Source organism: Coccinella septempunctata, chromosome 6 (assembly GCF_907165205.1).
Source record: "Coccinella septempunctata chromosome 6, icCocSept1.1, whole genome shotgun sequence".
NCBI lineage: Eukaryota > Metazoa > Arthropoda > Insecta > Coleoptera > Coccinellidae > Coccinella > Coccinella septempunctata.
Window position 1 is genome coordinate 20350062 of NC_058194.1, and position 18896 is coordinate 20368957.

At 34.6% G+C, this 18896-nt stretch overlaps 1 protein-coding gene across 1 annotated transcript in view; it reads left to right on the top strand.

Annotated features, from left to right (window-relative positions):
- Positions 1-18896, top strand: part of LOC123315167 (cadherin-87A) — a 139742-nt gene that overhangs the window by 110355 nt on the left and 10491 nt on the right. The window contains exons 4-11 of the mRNA XM_044900763.1: positions 7497-7705; positions 11120-11257; positions 15270-15530; positions 15721-15913; positions 16585-16697; positions 17139-17336; positions 17634-17931; positions 18598-18806. Coding sequence (XP_044756698.1) covers positions 7497-7705; positions 11120-11257; positions 15270-15530; positions 15721-15913; positions 16585-16697; positions 17139-17336; positions 17634-17931; positions 18598-18806 — 1619 coding nt within the window. The remainder of the gene's footprint in view (positions 1-7496; positions 7706-11119; positions 11258-15269; positions 15531-15720; positions 15914-16584; positions 16698-17138; positions 17337-17633; positions 17932-18597; positions 18807-18896) is intronic.

The window sequence follows — 18896 nt, forward strand, 5'->3', positions numbered from 1 at the left end:
GCATTGTTGAATAGAACGCCACGCCACTGCTCCGAGCTAGTTTGGATCTGAATGGTTTGAACTCGGGCATTGTGATTTTACATTTCTGCTATCTTGTGCTATCTCCTCTTTCTATCGGAGCAGAGATGGGAATCATCCTAGAGAGAAGCACTGTGTTCGTGAAGGTTTTGAATTCGAGAATAAGCCGGAGAATGATGGAGTGAATGCCCTTTTGTTATCGAATGTTGTGCTGCTCAAGTGCCATTCGGATTATGATAATTTTAATCTTCTGACCTGAAAGTTCAAGTGCCAGCTCGGCCTCGGGAGAATTGAAAAATCTGCATTTCTACATCATAATTACATTCCCGGCGTTGTTTGCTGAATAATTTTCAAATAATAGGAGCACGCGAAAAATGGAAATTTATACAGGGGGCCAGATAATAAGGATGACATATGTTTTCATTATTCCATCATATAACATACCTATCTACAGTGCTGGTGGAAGGCATGAGTAATTATTTATTTCTCACTACATTGTATCAATACAATGAATAATTGAGAAGACAAATGAGTTCGGACTATTAAAAAAAATGCCTTCGACTGTCATAAAAGTCTAATGGTGCGAGCTGATTTTGGTGAATTCAAAGAGGCTAGACATCAGTGTATAATAATCATTTCATATCGCTTTGAATGTCATAAGAAAACCTTGTGCCAAATATGTTAGATAATGTGTAAACTGAACAGGATTTCCGAGAGGTATTAGTGTACCTACTGCTTTATTTGGAAGAAAAGTGCAGCTAAAATGCATCGAATGCTTGTTGAAGGTTATGGTGACAGCAGTTTCCGTAATATTGGAATCCAAAAAAATCATTCAAAGGATGGGCAATGGAGTACCTCATGAACAGTGCTTAGAAAAATATTTAGGAAGGCTCATTTTACCTCTTCCGGTGTGTTCGGCAGACATTGGCGTTTTTGTTTTTTATGCTCATTAGCCTAAATTCTCTGAGTAGTATCGACCAAATAGATGAAATTGCATTTTCTTCTTCAAATTTAAGAAATACGATAGCAGGTACTTTATCTTCCATAACTACACTCCGTTTTTTTTTCTGTTCATTAAATCCGGAAAATACTTTTCATAATAAGTATTTCCTGGAGTTGGCAGGTAATAATTGGCCTGTTGCTTCTTCAGCTTCCACGAGGATTATATCCGGAACAGAATTATTGTCATGCATTTTCTCCAACGATCGAAAATAAACAGCAACCATTCAACCCCTCCAGGTAATTTCAATGATTTTCAAATGGGCGACAGCTGATGAAAAATGAAAAATTTTAGCGACTCATATGCCAATAAATGTGATTGAAAATAAAACTGGAGTTTAAACATTCTTGCTAAAATAATATGCTACCTAAAAGACTGATGCAACAAACAACTAATATTTGTTCCTCAACTATAAGATGATTCTTCATAGTTTTTCAAATTATTTCCACTTAACTTAGTACTTATAGTACGTACTATTTCAAAATAACAAGGATTCTTAAAATCTGCAGAATATACATTTCAGATTTTGCAAAAAAACAAGAAGAGCAGAAAAGGAGGTGCTTTATACTGTTGATGCTTCAATGATTTGTTATTCAACATAAACTGAGCCTACATTGACAATCACTGTAAAATCTTGTAAACACTAGGGAATTCTTTTTCAAAAATGTAGAGAAATTTGAAGGCGAGTAGATATATTCTCTGCTAAACCTTCCTCGTTGTAACACACTATCAAGTATAAGCACATCACACCTAATAGGGATAAACTTTACAAAGATACCTAGCGTAAGTATATCTAAAAGACTCAAAGGGAACCGATGATATACAAGAGTGAGCAATTTAATCCATCATCAAAACTCATTGACTTTTATTTAGAAATGCGAAAAATAAGATAATAATTCAAGGAACGGGTCTAACCAGCTAAGGCAAAAAGTTTAATTTTGCCCTTCTTTCTACCTAAGCTTGAGTGCATGAATGCTAATGACCTGTGAATCAGAGAGGGCTTCATTTAAAACTCTCTAAATTCCAATTTAAATGCACGAATTCGTTAAGGCCCAAGTCAGCAATCACTCTGAACTTGGAACTTTGGATCGAATTTTCATGTCAGGGATTGTTTTTTACTTTTTTGTTGAATAACGTTTAACTCAATCAAAGAGCTTTTCTTCCTCCATAAAAAAATTGGTCTACAAAACTTCTGATTTCGCAGAACTGGAACGTTAGTATGTTTTTCAAAGAAAAATTTGATCAGAGGGGCGATTTATTTTCGCCCAGTCGTTCGTTCTGTCAAAAGTGCTTGTTGATCTTCAAGGTAATGAAAAATCTTCAGGAACAGTGTTGAATTTATGTTCCAACCTTCAGTTTGAGCTGTGTTGGCAGAAAAACACTTTGAATTGGAATGAGTAGAAGTTTTAAATGTTTGTCGAGTACAAATGTTATTTAACCCAAGATTTTCGAGTCCAGAGATCGAAAGATATATTTCCATCAAACATTGCCTTGATGTTGACGTCAAATAAGTCGAAACTTCGATTATTCTGAGAAGAAACTTTCTTTTCTTTCTCCCTAATGAATCTCATCAGGTCTACTGCTTTATTGCCCATATCTACATATTTCTTGACTTCCTTCAAAAGGGGGCAATAGAAAAACCAGGGAAAATTGAGGGAATTGAGCTTGGCCAGAGGGAGCTGGGCAGGTTGAAAATTATAGTTTAGGAAAGGCAAAAAAACACGAAAATAACGTAATCAAATGAACTTAACATAGTTTAATTTTTGTTATTATCGGTAATAAGGTGCTACAGCTCAGAGATTGAAGCATCGGCGAGATGTCTATATAGGTTTGAAATCAAGTGCTGAACATAAAGTGGTGCATGGTACAGAAGATAGCTGCTTCTTCAAATTCTTGAAAACTCTCTAAAGATCTTTCGAGTTACCACCTTGATACTCGTAATCAAAGGGGCAGTGATTATTAGGTAATTAGATTTTTCAATCATGAGCATTAAAACGTGGGCCCACGTCACGTCAGAACAATCTGTATGCACCTTTAGGCTTTATGTTACTGAAAGTGTTGTCTTACGCTTGTTTTAAAATAAAATCGATCATGATATTAATATCATAACTGCTTGAAATACATCGTATTCAACATTCCCATGAGTAATGTCATAAATCGCTCTCATTCTTCATTTTAGACTCAGAAACAAGATAAGTGTCCTTTATTACGACAATAAATAAAATTACCAATACGTTTGAATATAATGGTGAGAATAACTGTTATTCTTTGCATAGAAATTGAGTAAAAAAAGATGAAGCGCTCTAGAAAAAACATATTCTCAGATGACAAAAAGAGGTCGAGAAACTATGCTCTAAACAAAAATATAATTAGAAATATTAAGATGAAATATGAACAAAACGTATTCTGGCATTATTATTGCGTTATAATCCTTGTTAAGACTTGCTGGAGATCTCACCGTTCCACATGGTTACTTTTGAACAACGCCATTGTCAGGCGCCTATTAGGTCATTGTAGCATATCTATTCTTCCTAAAATATTCAGAAGCAACGGGTGGCTTAATAGGATCTGTAACTGTGACACTGTTCCACGTTTTTTCAGCAGAAATTTAACCAAATATTTCCACCAGCATAAAGAGGAACTGAAAAATGTATACAGGGTGTTTCATAAACGTTGCGAACAATTCAGGATATTATTCTCTGAGTTGTTTTGAACAATTCCTCTTATTCAACAGTTTTGAAATTGTTCTCCTTTTATTAAAAAACATTATCCTCAAATTTCTTTCTGGATTCCTTGAGAAGAAGGCTGCGTACTTTTATCATTCACTCAAATTAAATGCAACAAGTTTCTGGAAAAATTTTTGCAATAATACCCTTGTGCAGAATTATTTAATTTCACCTCAGAACCATCATTTTCTTTCCCTAACTGTATGTTTTATTACATTAGAATAGACTCTAAAATCTAGCAGAAATTCGAAAAATAGGAGATATACTCCCTGGAAAAAATAGATTGTTTTTGTTAGAATAAGAGCTGAACGGATATCAATTTCTGAAAGTTTTGTAGAAAACTCTGCGTTCATATTTAGGGATATGTAGGGCAATAGATGATAAGCAGGACCAGAAACAATTTCTAGAGCTTTGATATATCGAAATTGATAATGAAGTAGCGTACGAGGTAAGGATTAAATGATACGTGCAATTTTTGCCATCCGCACTCACCGAAGTAACTTATAAAAACGCTGAACAACGAAATTTCCCTTGTAATTTTCGTTCAATCTTATAATACGTGGAGAGCTCCGCCAAACGAATGGATATTTCATGGTGAACTTATTCATTTATTCTTAGGGCTTAAGCCTTCGAACTTTGTTCGAACAATTCATTCATGAGAATTAACTGTTCTCTACTTTGTATTCATAAAAGTTCGATGTAGTGTATATTTTAGGATCAAAATAAAAACGTACTTTCAAAAAAATTCTAGAATTCCCGAATCTAGAATCTCTACGTACGTGGTTTTTTGATTGAAAATATACTCCACAAAGAGTTCGCTATTTCAAGAACTTCCATTTTATAAAAATTTAAATTTTTTTCAAAAATGGGAAACCGTGATGTTTAATCACTTATCTATTCCATTCTTTTGCCCATTTCTGAATAAGTTTCACAGTTCCAGATGTTCAATTTGCTACAATGGGGAATTCTCCTCAATTTGGGTTATCACTGCATATGCAAGTTTAAACTGAATAATTATGAGTTTCATTAATGATTTTTTCAAATTCACCGCGAAAACTACTCAAAATCATCCTTCAAATATGGGGTTTTTAAATTTAAATCGCTTTGTGCGGAATTTACGATTTGGCAACAGCGCCTACAAGACAATGAAAAGAACATTGTCCGTTCAGCTCGTTTATAAAATAACAGCTGTTGATCTACAGGCGCCTACTTACTGGCGAGTTTCAACTGCAACCGACCATAAAAATCCCATAAAATTTTACGACCTTCCTCGTTCGTCGCAGACTTCATAGACAGCCATCTTTGTCTATCTCATTTTGATGAGATAATAATAATAAAGGACAACAAATACATTATCTTGATAATTTATTTGTTGTCCTTTATTATCAAGGCATATTTCAGTCGATGTTGCCAACTTGTGCAATCCACATGAAACGCTTTAAATTTGAAATAGCCATTTTTATTTTTAATTTTTGAGTGCTTAAAATAATTTTTTTTGGGAAACGGTTGAAATGGTTATTTCAAAATGTGACGTTTCAAAGATATTTCATAAAAAATACATCATTTTCGTCAGAAGGAGTATTCCCTATTTAACAAAAACCTAAAAAACTTTTAGGAAAATGTCGAGCGTTCGCTTCAAGGAACAAAAACGAGAAAAAAAATTAGGCTCAGAAAAATATTTGGATAACAATTTTTTTTGGCAGAGCGAATTCAATATCTGGATGGGCACCCTTCTGGTTAGGTTAGTTTATTTTTGATTAATTCAATGCTCTCACCTTACATAACTATTCCATAAAAAACCTCATTTATCAATTTTGTCATTTATGTATTTCACTCTACGTGCATTTGTTCGAATGTAATACCATCGGAACATACGATATGATGCCAGACTTCTTTCCAGTCGCAATTTATCAAATTCAATGTGAGTTTTCGTACTAGAAACCACCCGAAGGCGCGTTCCATATCAGACCGAAACTGTATCCGAAAATGACAGGGGGTGCATAATCTTTCATCATTTACTCGAAATCAATCATTTTTGTTCTGACAAAGCGGGTTCACTCACCATCGTTATGGAAAAGAATATTTTATAAGTTCCACTGCGGTTTATGAAGTTCAATCTGAACCATCTATCGACATTCATAAGTCGAGGTACTTTTATTGATGCTAAATAAAAATCTGAAAGTTCAAATATACTCACATTATAAATTGAATTAGTTATTGAATTTCAGGAAATAATTGTCTCATTATTTTTTCATGAATGATTGAGATTCTTATGAAATATTACAGTCTAAAAGACAAGATAAATAAATTTAAAATATTCAAATGAAAAATAAAGAGGGTTCCAATATCTAAATATAATTTTTAAAAAAAATTTGAAAATTCTGAGACCTGATGAAATATACTAAATAAACTCAAAAACTGAAAAACATGTTTTTTTTCACTTGAGATTTACGAGGATATATTGAAAAATTCTTAGCCTACTATAGAACCAAACAAAATTTCAATGTCAAAATATTTTATTACTCAACATATTCTGGTCTTAATTGGATACATTTATTACAGCGAACCTTGCAACGTCTCTAGACCTTTCAAAAAAAATGTTCTAATAATTCAAACCCTAAATCACGAATTATTTGCATTGCAACATGAGATTTGTGTGCAGGGGCGTTGTCCTGCAAAAACAAAACACCTTTGGATAGCTTTCCGCGCCTTTTCTCTTTAATTTTTCAATGGTCAGTAATGTCGAATAGTAATCTCCGGTTATTGTTCTACCCTTGTCCAAAAAATTAATCATGATTACTCCATGGCAATCTCAAAAAACTGAAGCAAGAACTTTTCCAGCAGATTTTTGGACACGAAACTTCTTAGGTCTCGGAGAACCAGAGTGTCGCCATTCCATCGATTGTTGCTTTGTTTCTGGATCGTAGAAATGTACCCAAGTCTCATCCATAGTAATAATTCGATTTAATAATTCTACATCGTTTTCAAATTGAGCACAGATCGAACGCGATGCTTCTTCCCTTGCACGCTTTCGGTCAATATTCAAACATTTGGGGATCCATTTTGCAGCAATTTTTCTCATGTCCAAATTGAGGTGAACTATATAATGAACGCGTTCGTATGAAATATTCAGTGCTTCAGAGAATAGATCTGTTTCAGCCCAATTCGACGGTCTGATAAACTCATGTCATGGACTGCATCGACATTTTCGGGGACTGACACAGAAACTGGCCTTCCCGATCGGTCATCATCTTCAATGGAAAATTTCCTTTTTTTGAAGCTTGCAGTCCAATTTTTCACGGTCGCATACTAAAAATATTAATCACCAAGGATATTAAGCATATCTTCGTAAATCTGCTTACCTCTCATTAACCCTTTTAAATACAGGTACCTGATGATGGCTCGATACTCCAATTTTTCGATTTTCACAATTTCGGTGGACATCTTCTTTCTTTTAATTTACTGCGTAACTCTGCTTAACTGTTTTGACCTAAAACTTCACACTGACACTTCTTATGAGTTATTGTTCGTTGCTATGGTAACGCAATATTTTTTATGCATGGAACTGATCTAGGATAACTAGATATCAATACATCCCCATATAACAACCAAATTTTCAGTTATTTCCTTCAGCCACCAATTTTAGTTCAAAAGTATTGATTATGTTTTCGTCTGCAACTGCTCATCGAACATTCTGCACCACTCCAAATGCCATTCCTGCGAATAATTGTAGAATTTTCTTTTTGTTTCAGGTAGCCATGGAAATCTTCCACCAGTTTTCACAATGGACATGAACAACCTAGCTATATCCGAAGCAACACCTGTTGGATCAGTTATTTACACATTAGAAGGATCGGATCCAGAAAATGGAACGGTTCATTTCAAATTAGAAGGCACAGATGTACTCCAAGTGAATGCAGAAAACGGGGATGTTACGGTGGCGAAACCACTCGACTTTGAAGTTAGTTTTATACCCTTAACTTTTTGCTGAGATAATGTTTACTCTCGTATGAATACTCACTTCTGTTCATATAACATTTGGCTCTTGCATGTAAGTGATATACTTCATCCCAGGCTTACAAAAATCAGCGACTGATCTCATATTATCTTATCTTTCCCATTCATTGATACATCAAATCACAAATTTCGTAAATTTTTGAGATTTAAGATGAGCATAGGAACATAAAAATGAACTAAAATGTCATAGTCTACTGAGAATGAGGAAATTGGAACAAAATAGGAAAATACTAGTGAAAAACAACACCACATAAAATAACAAATTCAACATAAATTCAACAAATAATTATAGATACAATAAAAGTATTCATTGTTGAGGCTGACCTATTGAAACTATTGAATAGAAGCAAATGAAAGTTGAATATCACAAAAATTTGATCTTTGTAATGAAATATACAGAAAATGTATTGAATAATGATTCTACATAGTATGAACTAAGAAAGGACTCATGTGATTGACGTTAAACAATTATTTGAACAAAGGTGAAAAAGACATGATATTATGATATCATTCTCATGTTTTACAGTGGTGAAAAAATAAGTGCATATAATCTTTCAAAATATCCACCAACGTTTAAATGAAACGAGTTGCGTAACTGTAAGCTACAGTATAAAAAATATATAAAGAAGAATCAGAACTCTTATCAGTACTATGGCATTTTTGAGGAGAAATAACTGATGATGAAAACAGCACAACTAATCCTGACACAGTACTATTAATCCTATCCCAAATAAATGCATGAATATTGATAATGAAGCAGAGAAAACTTCCATTCATGCAGTATAACGATGTCAAATTAATAAAAAGATCACTGGTTAAGGGTTTCACTTACATTATCATGTTGATGCGCCCCCCAATTTGCAAGAATTCAATATTGTTCATGATCAGTTTTGACCTGGAACATTCGCCATTTTGTTATGTGATGAGACTCCATTCCTATTCCTCTTATTGAATTCAAACGGTTATCTAAGTTATTTCATTCTACTACGCATTTGGTCGAGAATATTTTTTCCTTTATCATAATATGCATTCTGCATGATTTGGCATATATAAAAAGGAAGGAACACATTTGTGATGTAAGAATCTAATGATATGTGACTCATCTCATAAAAACCAGCTGTTGTATATGCCATCAGTTGCACCAGTACAAAACCGCTTGGCTTGCTGAATATTTCAATACAGAAATTCGGTAACTGTTGGGAGCTCAACCTTTCCATGAAAAATATTATACATGCTCCAGATGGAACGATGTCAGATGCTGTAGCAGATTTCGTGGAATCTTCCTCCCCTTATGTCCTCTGGGTTTTTCACAGAAGCAAGAACAAAAAATCCAGGAGCACTCAACATGTTGTCGAGCTTAATGAATCTTCGAAAAACTCATGCTGTAATCAATCTTAATCATGTTAACCGCTAGAATTCGAAAATGTGTTTGAAAAAATATACCTACAAATACATATGAACTAATGGATTTCGTATCGTTTCGGATCGTTGTTTCTAACAAAGAATTTCCGGATTCAAACTCGAAAAATCTATACACCATGAAAACACAAAAAACCTCAATCTTTTTCATTTAGGCTTTTCCCGTAAAACTAGGATAGTGACTTTATGAATTTAAACAAAAATATACCATCCTGCAGAAACCCCCAAACCTTTTCACTCCGATTTATATATTTTGATGTTAGAGAATTGAGGAATTGATCATATTTTTTATCCATTTGAAGCTCTTTATAAAATTGAAAAAAAAAACATTGCTGAATTAATTCTCTGAATAATAGTTTTACTGAATCAATCTATCTCAAGTAGTTGCCCAACCTTATTTCACCATGAATTTAGAGAAAAAGGTAGCTATAATAAATAATAATAATTTTATTTCAAAGAATATCAGAAAAGAAGTACAAGACATCCTTACTTTACGTATTATATTCGGTAGTCACCCTAAATTCGACGTTGCCAAAGTGACCTGCTGAATTATCAGATTGCAGTTGAAACATACAGGGTGTATTTGAAAGTGAGGCTTTTTTTTTCAACAGGAGGTAGAACTGGTCAAAATGAAGCGTTTCACCAAAAATCACCTATACAAAACTTTCAAAATGACAAGGTTGAAAAAAAAATTGAAAATGATTACTGAAATAGATCCCAATACGATCCTAGACAGTTTGTTAGCTGAGTTATCGCAAAGCAGTGGGAAAAAACTTATCTCCTGATTCCTGTAGGATATTGGCTCGTTCGATATTTACGTGGCAATGAAAATGGAAACTAGGATTGCCGAATTGTTCTCATTATTTTTCAGTAACTTACACGATTTTATGAAATGGCTCATTTCGATACCAACTGACAGAAGAGACTTAGGACACAAGTGTAAAAAATAGAATAGTACTTCAAAATCTCACCAATAAAATTCGTCTAAATTATTCACGAATTTTTTCACAATGGGCATCACATTCACCCTAAATTGCACGATACAACAATTATGATTCTCTGCAAAGTGACCTCATGCATCTAATCCGATGAACTTGGTACTGAACCATTCATTGTCCAGCCATATGTTTATGTTTTGTTTCGTTTTTGCGATGCCGGAGTCACCTTCCACAGTCCCGTACTTGAAATTCGATGAAATTTTGTCGAACTTCTAGGGGTTGTATCTCAACCATCTTGGATATTTTATATAGACAATTTTTGGTTAAACGACTTAAGATGATGAGTTCTACCTTCTGTCAAAGAAAAAGCCTCACCTTTGAAAACACCCTGTATATACAGGTCATTCTGTCTTAACCCCCCAAAAGTATGCGGAGAACCATAAAAGATATCTTGAAATAGGATGCCCAGTCAATTATCACATTGTTAAATTTAAATTTTGATGTGATTTGGATCATGACATCACTAACATTACAAAGCCTTCCAGAGATATTTGAGCTTTTTTGGACAAATATTCTCTATTCGGGATAATCACATAAATAGTCACCTGCTCCTCAACGTTAAATTAAATTTTCAGGCACTTTTATTGAAGCCACGTTCTACGTTCTCCACTCTAGTTTTGATGAAGAACATAACTTTGAGTTTTCAGAATGTTTCTCCATAATTGGAAAATACTGACGTTCGAAAAAGTTTCTCGGATCGAAATTCCACATATCAAATAATATTCACCAACTTTCTGAACATGAAACTGAAATATCATTAGTTAAAATCATATCAGTTATTCGGCTCCACACATAGGTACATTAAAACTTGGGAAAACTATGGACCTACGTGTGAAATCATTCACACTTTCCTCATTTGAAGTTTCCACTTGTGCATTCAGTTCCAAAAATATGCCAGTCATCACGAAGTAATCATGATAATAGCTCTTTCTAATTTGCAGGCCAACAGCACTCTCAACGTTATTGTTGGCATGGAGGACGAAGCAAACACAGAAGCGGGAGAAAAAGCCAATATCATTTCTGTACCCGTAACAGTTATTATCCTTGATGAAAACGACAATGCTCCCCAGTTTCAAAATGTAAGTGAACAATTTTCCATATTGGCTCGATGTATGAGACAGCTTGAGAGTCGAGACCTCTTTTCCGGTTCTACAAACGGGAGATGGAAATGCATTATTGGATTATGCCAACAAAAACATATGAAATTACATTTCCATGAAGGCATATCATTAATTACTTGAATGCATTTTTGATTAATGAATTAAAAATTATAAAGTGCATTCCGAATAACGCGCCAAAAATTAAATCCGATTATCAAGAATGATTTGGAAAAATTTCCGTGGATGGATGTTTTCTACTCGAATGGAAGATCCGAATTAGATTCAATTAATTGATACTGTGTGCCAATGAATGAGGTCATAAATTTTTGGGAGTTCTATAGAACCATCTTTCGAGTAAATAAACTTTCATGGACAAAATATGGTCGCTGAGCAAAGCCAGAAATGATTTTCCTGAACTTTATTGAGTTCGGTGAAGAAAAACTGTGAATAGGAAATGTTTTTAACCAAATCTCTTCAGCTTTGCTGTACTTCGAGATCCAAGTTCTTGGACTTGAATAATCTGGCGACGATCCTTCTTTTCGAATTTTAATTCAGTGTAGTTCAACTTGCCTATTTGAAACTGAAGAAAAAAAGTTTTTTCTTTGATCTAATGAAAAATACGTACATTCATTGATAGTTTTCCTTTATATAGGAGACGTACAGAAAACTTTCAACTCAGAAAGTCTTGAATCACAGTATTATGTACTGAATCCTCCGCCATTTTGCAACCCAACTTCACTCCAAGGCATTTACAAAATATGGTTTAGCACCATTTCGTTGAGGAAGCAGCCTTGCAAATAATTTATAAAATTCTTGAAAACGTCGATGGAACAGAAAATATGCAAGGAAATTATAAAGAACGTAATATTCTTTCATTGACAACCACAAAATTTGTTAACATAATTAATTTTTTTTATTTTATAACAACCCAATTTCAATGAATGGTGTATTTCGCCATTTTGATTTTTATTCATTTTGTATTAATTCTTCTTTTATTTTGAGAATAAATCTTCTGAATCTTCTTCTCCTGGAAACAGTCCTGATTGATATACAGGGTTAGAACTACACTGCGCAAAAAAATTAACGCACATTATGGAAATCTCAAATTTATTCTACAACTAAAGGTGTTCTCAATGATAATTATTTTTATCAGAATTATGCATGCATATGTTATCCACTTTCAACGGTTTTCTTCAATACAGATGTTTTTTCCCAGCAGGAATAAAAAAAGATGATATTATTAGATTTTGAATGTATTGGCTCCATTCTAAAATCAGTTATTCTCGATCAATACTAGTGATCAATAGTTTTTCTTTCGTTTGATTTTCTACACTCGATCGCTATGCAACGCGAAAGACGCAATTTGACCCAAGAGGTATGTGCCCAAGCGGTAGTTTTGCCAGAAGAAGGGTGGACATACACAAGAATTGCAGAAAGGTCTGGAGTTTCCCATACAAGTGTGTCCAGAATGTTGCAGCTATTCAGGGAGACAGGTATGAATGTCCGAAGACCAGGACAGGGTAGACCACGGGTAACAACTGCCATTCAAGAACGTTACTTGAGAGTTTCTTCGTTGAGACAACGGTTTGCAATCGCTCGCCTCCTTCAAATTCAGCCTGAGCAAACTCATGAGGTGCAAATTAGCACTCAGACAATAAGAAATCGCCTCAGAGAATATGATTTAAGGCCTCGTGTCGCGGCAAGAGGCCCAGGTCTTACCCCAGCCCATACAAGAGCGCGTTTGGATTTTGCGAGAGAGCTTATCCATTGGGAAGAGGCCGATTGGGAAAGAGTTCTCTTCACAGATGAGTCTAGATTCTGCCTCTACCATTGTGATCGACGTTCCCTTGTATACAGACGTCCACATGAAAGATATGCTCTGTGCAATTTCCTGAATACTACTGGTTTCGGGGGAGGATCGATTATGGTATGGGGTGGAATATCTTTGACTGCTCGCACAGACCTAGTGGTCGTTGATAATGGAGCTATGAATGCTGATAAGTATATTACGAACATTCTTGAAGACCATGTAGTGCCATTTGCCCCATACATTGGTGAAAATTTCATTTTTATGGACGATAATGCCAGACCTCATCGTGCGCGCATCGTTCAGAAGTACCTTGAAGAGGTTGAAGTCTCTCGAATGGAATGGCCAGCAAGAAGTCCAGATCTCAATCCGATTGAGCAGGTTTGGGACAACCTCAATAGAAGGCTGAGAAGTTCAGAAAATCATCCAGCTACTCTTTATGACTTAGAAATCCAACTCGGAGAAATCCTGGGAAGGATTAGATCAGAACATTTTAAGATCACTCATTTTGAGTATGAACCGTCGTTGCCGAGCTGTAATTAACGCAAGGGGTGGAAATACCAAGTATTAAATCACTTATCAGCATTTCAGTATTTTGAAAATTGTTCATTTCTCTTCTTTCACATAAGATTCGGTGAAATCCTGAATTTTTCTTCCATTTAATGTGTCTTGTTTCGTTCATAACCTTCCCGAGAGAACATAAAAAATTAGTTATAAAGTCAATGTAGAGTTAACTTTCATTAAAATTGAGATTTTCAGAATGTGTGTTAATTTTTTTTGCGCAGTGTATTTGGAGGGGGACTACAGGGATATCGAAAACCGTTAGAAATACAGGGTAGCTTAAATTACGAAAAAGTTGCGTTATTCAAGGATGAGTGGGTGGTTGCAAACGATTCCCAAATATCTCTGATGGTTCCTAAGATATCTCGAAAAAACTGAAAATCAAGATTATCATTTTTTCTTCATAACTCATTTGTTTTTGGAGATAACTACACGAAATTCGGTGTGTAGTCATAATCCTATATAACGATTATACTGGTGTACTACCTTTTTGTAATTTATGCCACCCTTTATTTTTAACGGTTTTCGATATTCCTATAGTCAGCCTCTAAATAGTTCTAACCCTGTATAATAATTCTCGTCTAGGTCAACCCTTCTTTTTCGTATTTTGTGTAAACCAAACTTATATTTAATTCATGTTTCCTTCAGTATGCATCAAGGAATAACTGAAGCTTCACATCTGAAGTTTGTTTTGTCAAAACCTGTATCTCTTAATTCATATTCTCAATTGTTACAATTAGGAATATAAATTGAAATTTTTCATAAAGACGCTACGTCATCCGGCTCATGAACTAGTGAGAGACAGTTTAGTATCAATGAAACTAGTTGAGATTCATTGCAAGAAATGCCAACAAATTGATTTATTTCACCAATGGCTTCAATATTTATGCCAATTGAAATTTTTATATATGTCGACATGATAAGATTGCAGTACAGTTTTAAACGAATCGTTTGTATTGAAAAAACAGTTTATATTGCGGAAAAACAAGCGCTATAAATATCCGTTTTTTTAAACGGACCTACATGAAATGTTGCTCTACTAGTCATTCACAAAAGTCTGATAACAAGAAGAGTATATCTTTTGACAAATATAGAAACTTATGTAGCATTCAAATATTCTTCGCCTACAAAAATGCCGTAATATTTCGCTGTTACGTTATACCAATTCTGTATACTCCTACACAACGAACGTATCCGATGAAATTGCGCTCCCATTTTTGATATAGGTATTGGAATACCAGGTGAATTATTCATCGGAGTGAAAAATTCGAAATATATGAGCAAGGGATATGTGAATAACCTCACAAGTAAATCATCCTGTTCGTAGTTCTACATTAATAAAGCTGAGTTCGAATTTAGATAAGAATATAATTAATAGTCGGAATTTATATATTCATTAATCGAAATTGATTCAAATACATAACATCCATTGATATCAACCAAATTGAAAAAGTCAAACGTCATCATTCGGAGTATCAAGAGAAAGACCATTCCATTGACAAACAATATATGCAGACCAAGGTTTCGGTCTTATTTGACCTCGTCAGTGCAATGCAGCTTCATTATATTCATATTTATTGATTCACTCATTGATATATCTGTGTATTTTTGTTTTGTTTATAGGGTTCATACGAAATAATCATCACTGAAGACACACCCACAGGTACTGTGATATTCAAAGATATCATAGTAACAGACAAAGACAGTCCCGGAGAAAACATTGTCGTGACCTGCATCAATCTGCCAAAATTTCCTGATGCTTGTAACTTTTTCAAGATCGAAACAACTGACATAGAGAAAAATTCTGTTAAAAGTGCCATAATATTAAACGAAAAACTGAACTATGCAGAGCAGCCAATGATGAAGCTTGTACTGAAGGCGGCGGTAAGAATATTTTCATTGGAAGAGCTAGTTTCGTCAGTTTCGAGAAAAATGATAAGAAATAGTTCGAGGGTCATTTCATACCCTCCGCCTGCATTTTATAACCTCTGTTTGAAATTATTGGACCGAACATAATTCCTTATCATCTTTCGCTCCTGTAGATGACATATACTTGTACCTTCATCCTTTTCAGGACGGAAAACTCAGTAGCACAGCTCAAGTCATAATTAAAGTTTCGGATATTCAAGACACTCCACCCCACTTTAAGGGCTCCTTGATGGCTGAAGTGGCAGAGAACGCACCCATAAACACTCTCGTGATGACACTATCTGCAGAGGACGGGGATAAGGGAGTACCTAGGAAGGTTGTGTATGAAATGGTCAATAGTGAGTATAAACTGTTAATTTATTATGTCTGCTCGCACTCAATTTAGTCTCCTTGAGGACGTGTCATATTCCTGTTATAGTGACATAAACTAAGCAGCAAATCGAGTGGGATAGCTGAAAAATTGCCTGAGTTTGACTAGTTATAACTTCGACATTATTTTGCTGATGTTGGATTTTCAGCCAAGATGTAAAGCATTTTCCTTTGCCTGTATGCCGCTGGCATGGAATTTTTTTCCAATTTTGTACGGGGTATGGCAGCCCAAAATTTCTGGTTTTTATCGAAGAATGAAGAGGGATTTGCAGAGTTTTTTTATGCTGTGTTGATTGTTAGCTCATAACCTCCGGACGTCTGCCACTTTTCGCATTCAATGCGTTAGTTCAATATCCGGATAGTTTCAATATCCGGATAGTGAAATGCTTCCTTGCGTGATTTCTATTTTTCAAGAAATGGTTCATTATGATGAAATATACTAAAATACAAGGCTTCAAAACCATTATAATTTTATAATTGCAGAAACAATTCCTTCTCCTATACGAGTTCACTTTTACTTGATGATACTTGGCTTGAAAATCTTTATCCACTCAGTCTTGAAGTCTAGCACTCTAGACTAACCGTCTCTATTCTAAAGTTGTATTGTATGCTTCCCAGTAAATCTCATTTTAAATTACAGATCCAATGAACTATTTTCTCCTTGATGCTGTAACTGGAGAACTAAGGACAGCGAGACCACTGGACAAAGAAGCAATCGAAAATAAAGAAGGAAAAATAGTGCTGACGATAAAGGTGATGTGTCATGATTTGTCTTCATTTCTGCAATTCTCATAAAAAAGTTTCATCTCTTATATCTTCCTATCTCTGAAATAGTATATGAATCATATGCAAAAATATGTGAAAAAACCCTAAACCTAATTTGACAACTACAAACATAGTCATGAATTCTACCTAACTTGAAACAGCTATTTCCATCTGAAAGTCCAAGAAAGACTTACGTCCTAGAAGCTTCTATTCGAAATGCTTGTCCATTTTTTGTGATGATTGAGTTCTGGACAGAAAGGATGAAATTAACTCGACTCTATAAATCAATGGTCAAATTCTTCAGAGAAGACTATTCTCCAGATATCCGGTTTTAAATCACTTTAAATCACTTATTTCTTCATTTTGTTAATATCTACTCACTATCAAGTGAATTGACTAATTCATTGGAAAATTTCTCTTCTAATTCAGGCATGCGAACTAATAGATGGAAAAAAGGGAAATGATGATCTCACAACAGCCACTACTCAGGCTATAGTGAAAATAATCGATGTGAACGATGAGACTCCTTCATTTGATAGACGAGAATATTTCGTAGAAATTCCTGAAGACATCAAAGAGGGAGAAGCTATTCCTGGTTTGGAAATGACGGTTACAGATTCTGATGATGTGAGTTGAATATATATTTTTTCATTCACAAAACAACTTTCACAACGTTAATTTCATTAGTAAATAGAATTAACAGATATACCCAAAATAAACTAATAATCGTACAATTTATTGTAATGCTTATATATGCTGGTTACTTCGAACTAAGCAGGTGCTGCTAAAAAAAATATAGGAAATTCCCACACTATTTTTTGATAAGGAATCATTCCTTGAATTTTTTCGCAACTATTCATTTACACCCGGTGTATAATAAGTCTTTCATTTTTCGTTGGTATTAAAATGGTTGAAATATTTCAGGAAAACAATTCTGTGTATTCTTTGGAACTCCAAGACGAATCAGGTCTCTTCAATATTCAACCCAAACAAGGTGTAGGAAAAACCAAAGTACAAATCAGAATCGCAAACGCTTCGATTGACTACGAAAATCCAAATCAAAGAAAGTTCGTGATATACGCCATAGCAAAAGAGATACTCACAGATGAAAAACTATCTTCAACTGCTACAATTACCATAACTGTTACTGATGTTAACGATCATTCGCCTACATTCGATGAAGAAAGTTACAGTTCGACGATTTCAGAAACAGCTTCACCAGGTAAAAGGATCTCAAAACAAAATAGTTATGTTGTCAGTCGTCAGTGTTGAAAGGGTTTGTTACTTATGGATTAAATTCAGAATCTTTCTGAGCTGAGGGGTGTCAAAAATGTATACTTGTCCCACGTTTTCGTTGACAAAGGCAAGAGATATTTCGTTGAAAATTTTAATATGATAATAGACTTCCATTATTCTTGACAAACAAGGGTTGTAACCCCCTAAAACACCACAAAAATAGTGGACGAATGATTAAAATAATAAAAGACTATTCGTATCGATAATTTTAACGAAATACATATGTTTTTCAATATCTCAGGAGTGCATATTTGACCCCATGTTTATTCACAACTTTGATGAAAAAATTAACTTGACCTTTTTTCATTGTATACGTTCATCATCGAATATGCTTTAGAAATTAGACTCCTACAACCTACAAAGATCGTTTTCAAGAGGGAAACATTAAGTAAAGAAAGCTGTAATACTTTTAGTCCGGCTTCTTTTTGTACCTATAACATATAGCTCTACTTTGACTCATTTCAAGCCTTCGGTTAAGCTCACGTTAAGGTTTTACTCAGCACAAGGTCAACGGAACCAACAACATCATTAAAAAGAATAACAAAAATTTGGCCGATATTGCATATTTTATAAATTATCATTTTTAATATAGGAACACTTGTGACTACCATAACAGCGAATGATGAAGATGGTGGTCACTTTGGGAGTGACAGCATCATATATCACTTAGAAGGACCAGGCTCAGAAAAATTCTCAATCAACAATCGTACTGGGACAGTGACAGTGGCAGAATGCGTCACTGCTGGATCAGGAAATTGCTTGGACTTCGAGTCAAAGTCGGAATATACATTCAAATTCACCGTGAGTGAAAATTTTTAACTCTTACGCCCAGTTGCAGGAACGTCCATTATAATTTAATGGTCCAAGGGCGATATACACCGTTTGATAGAG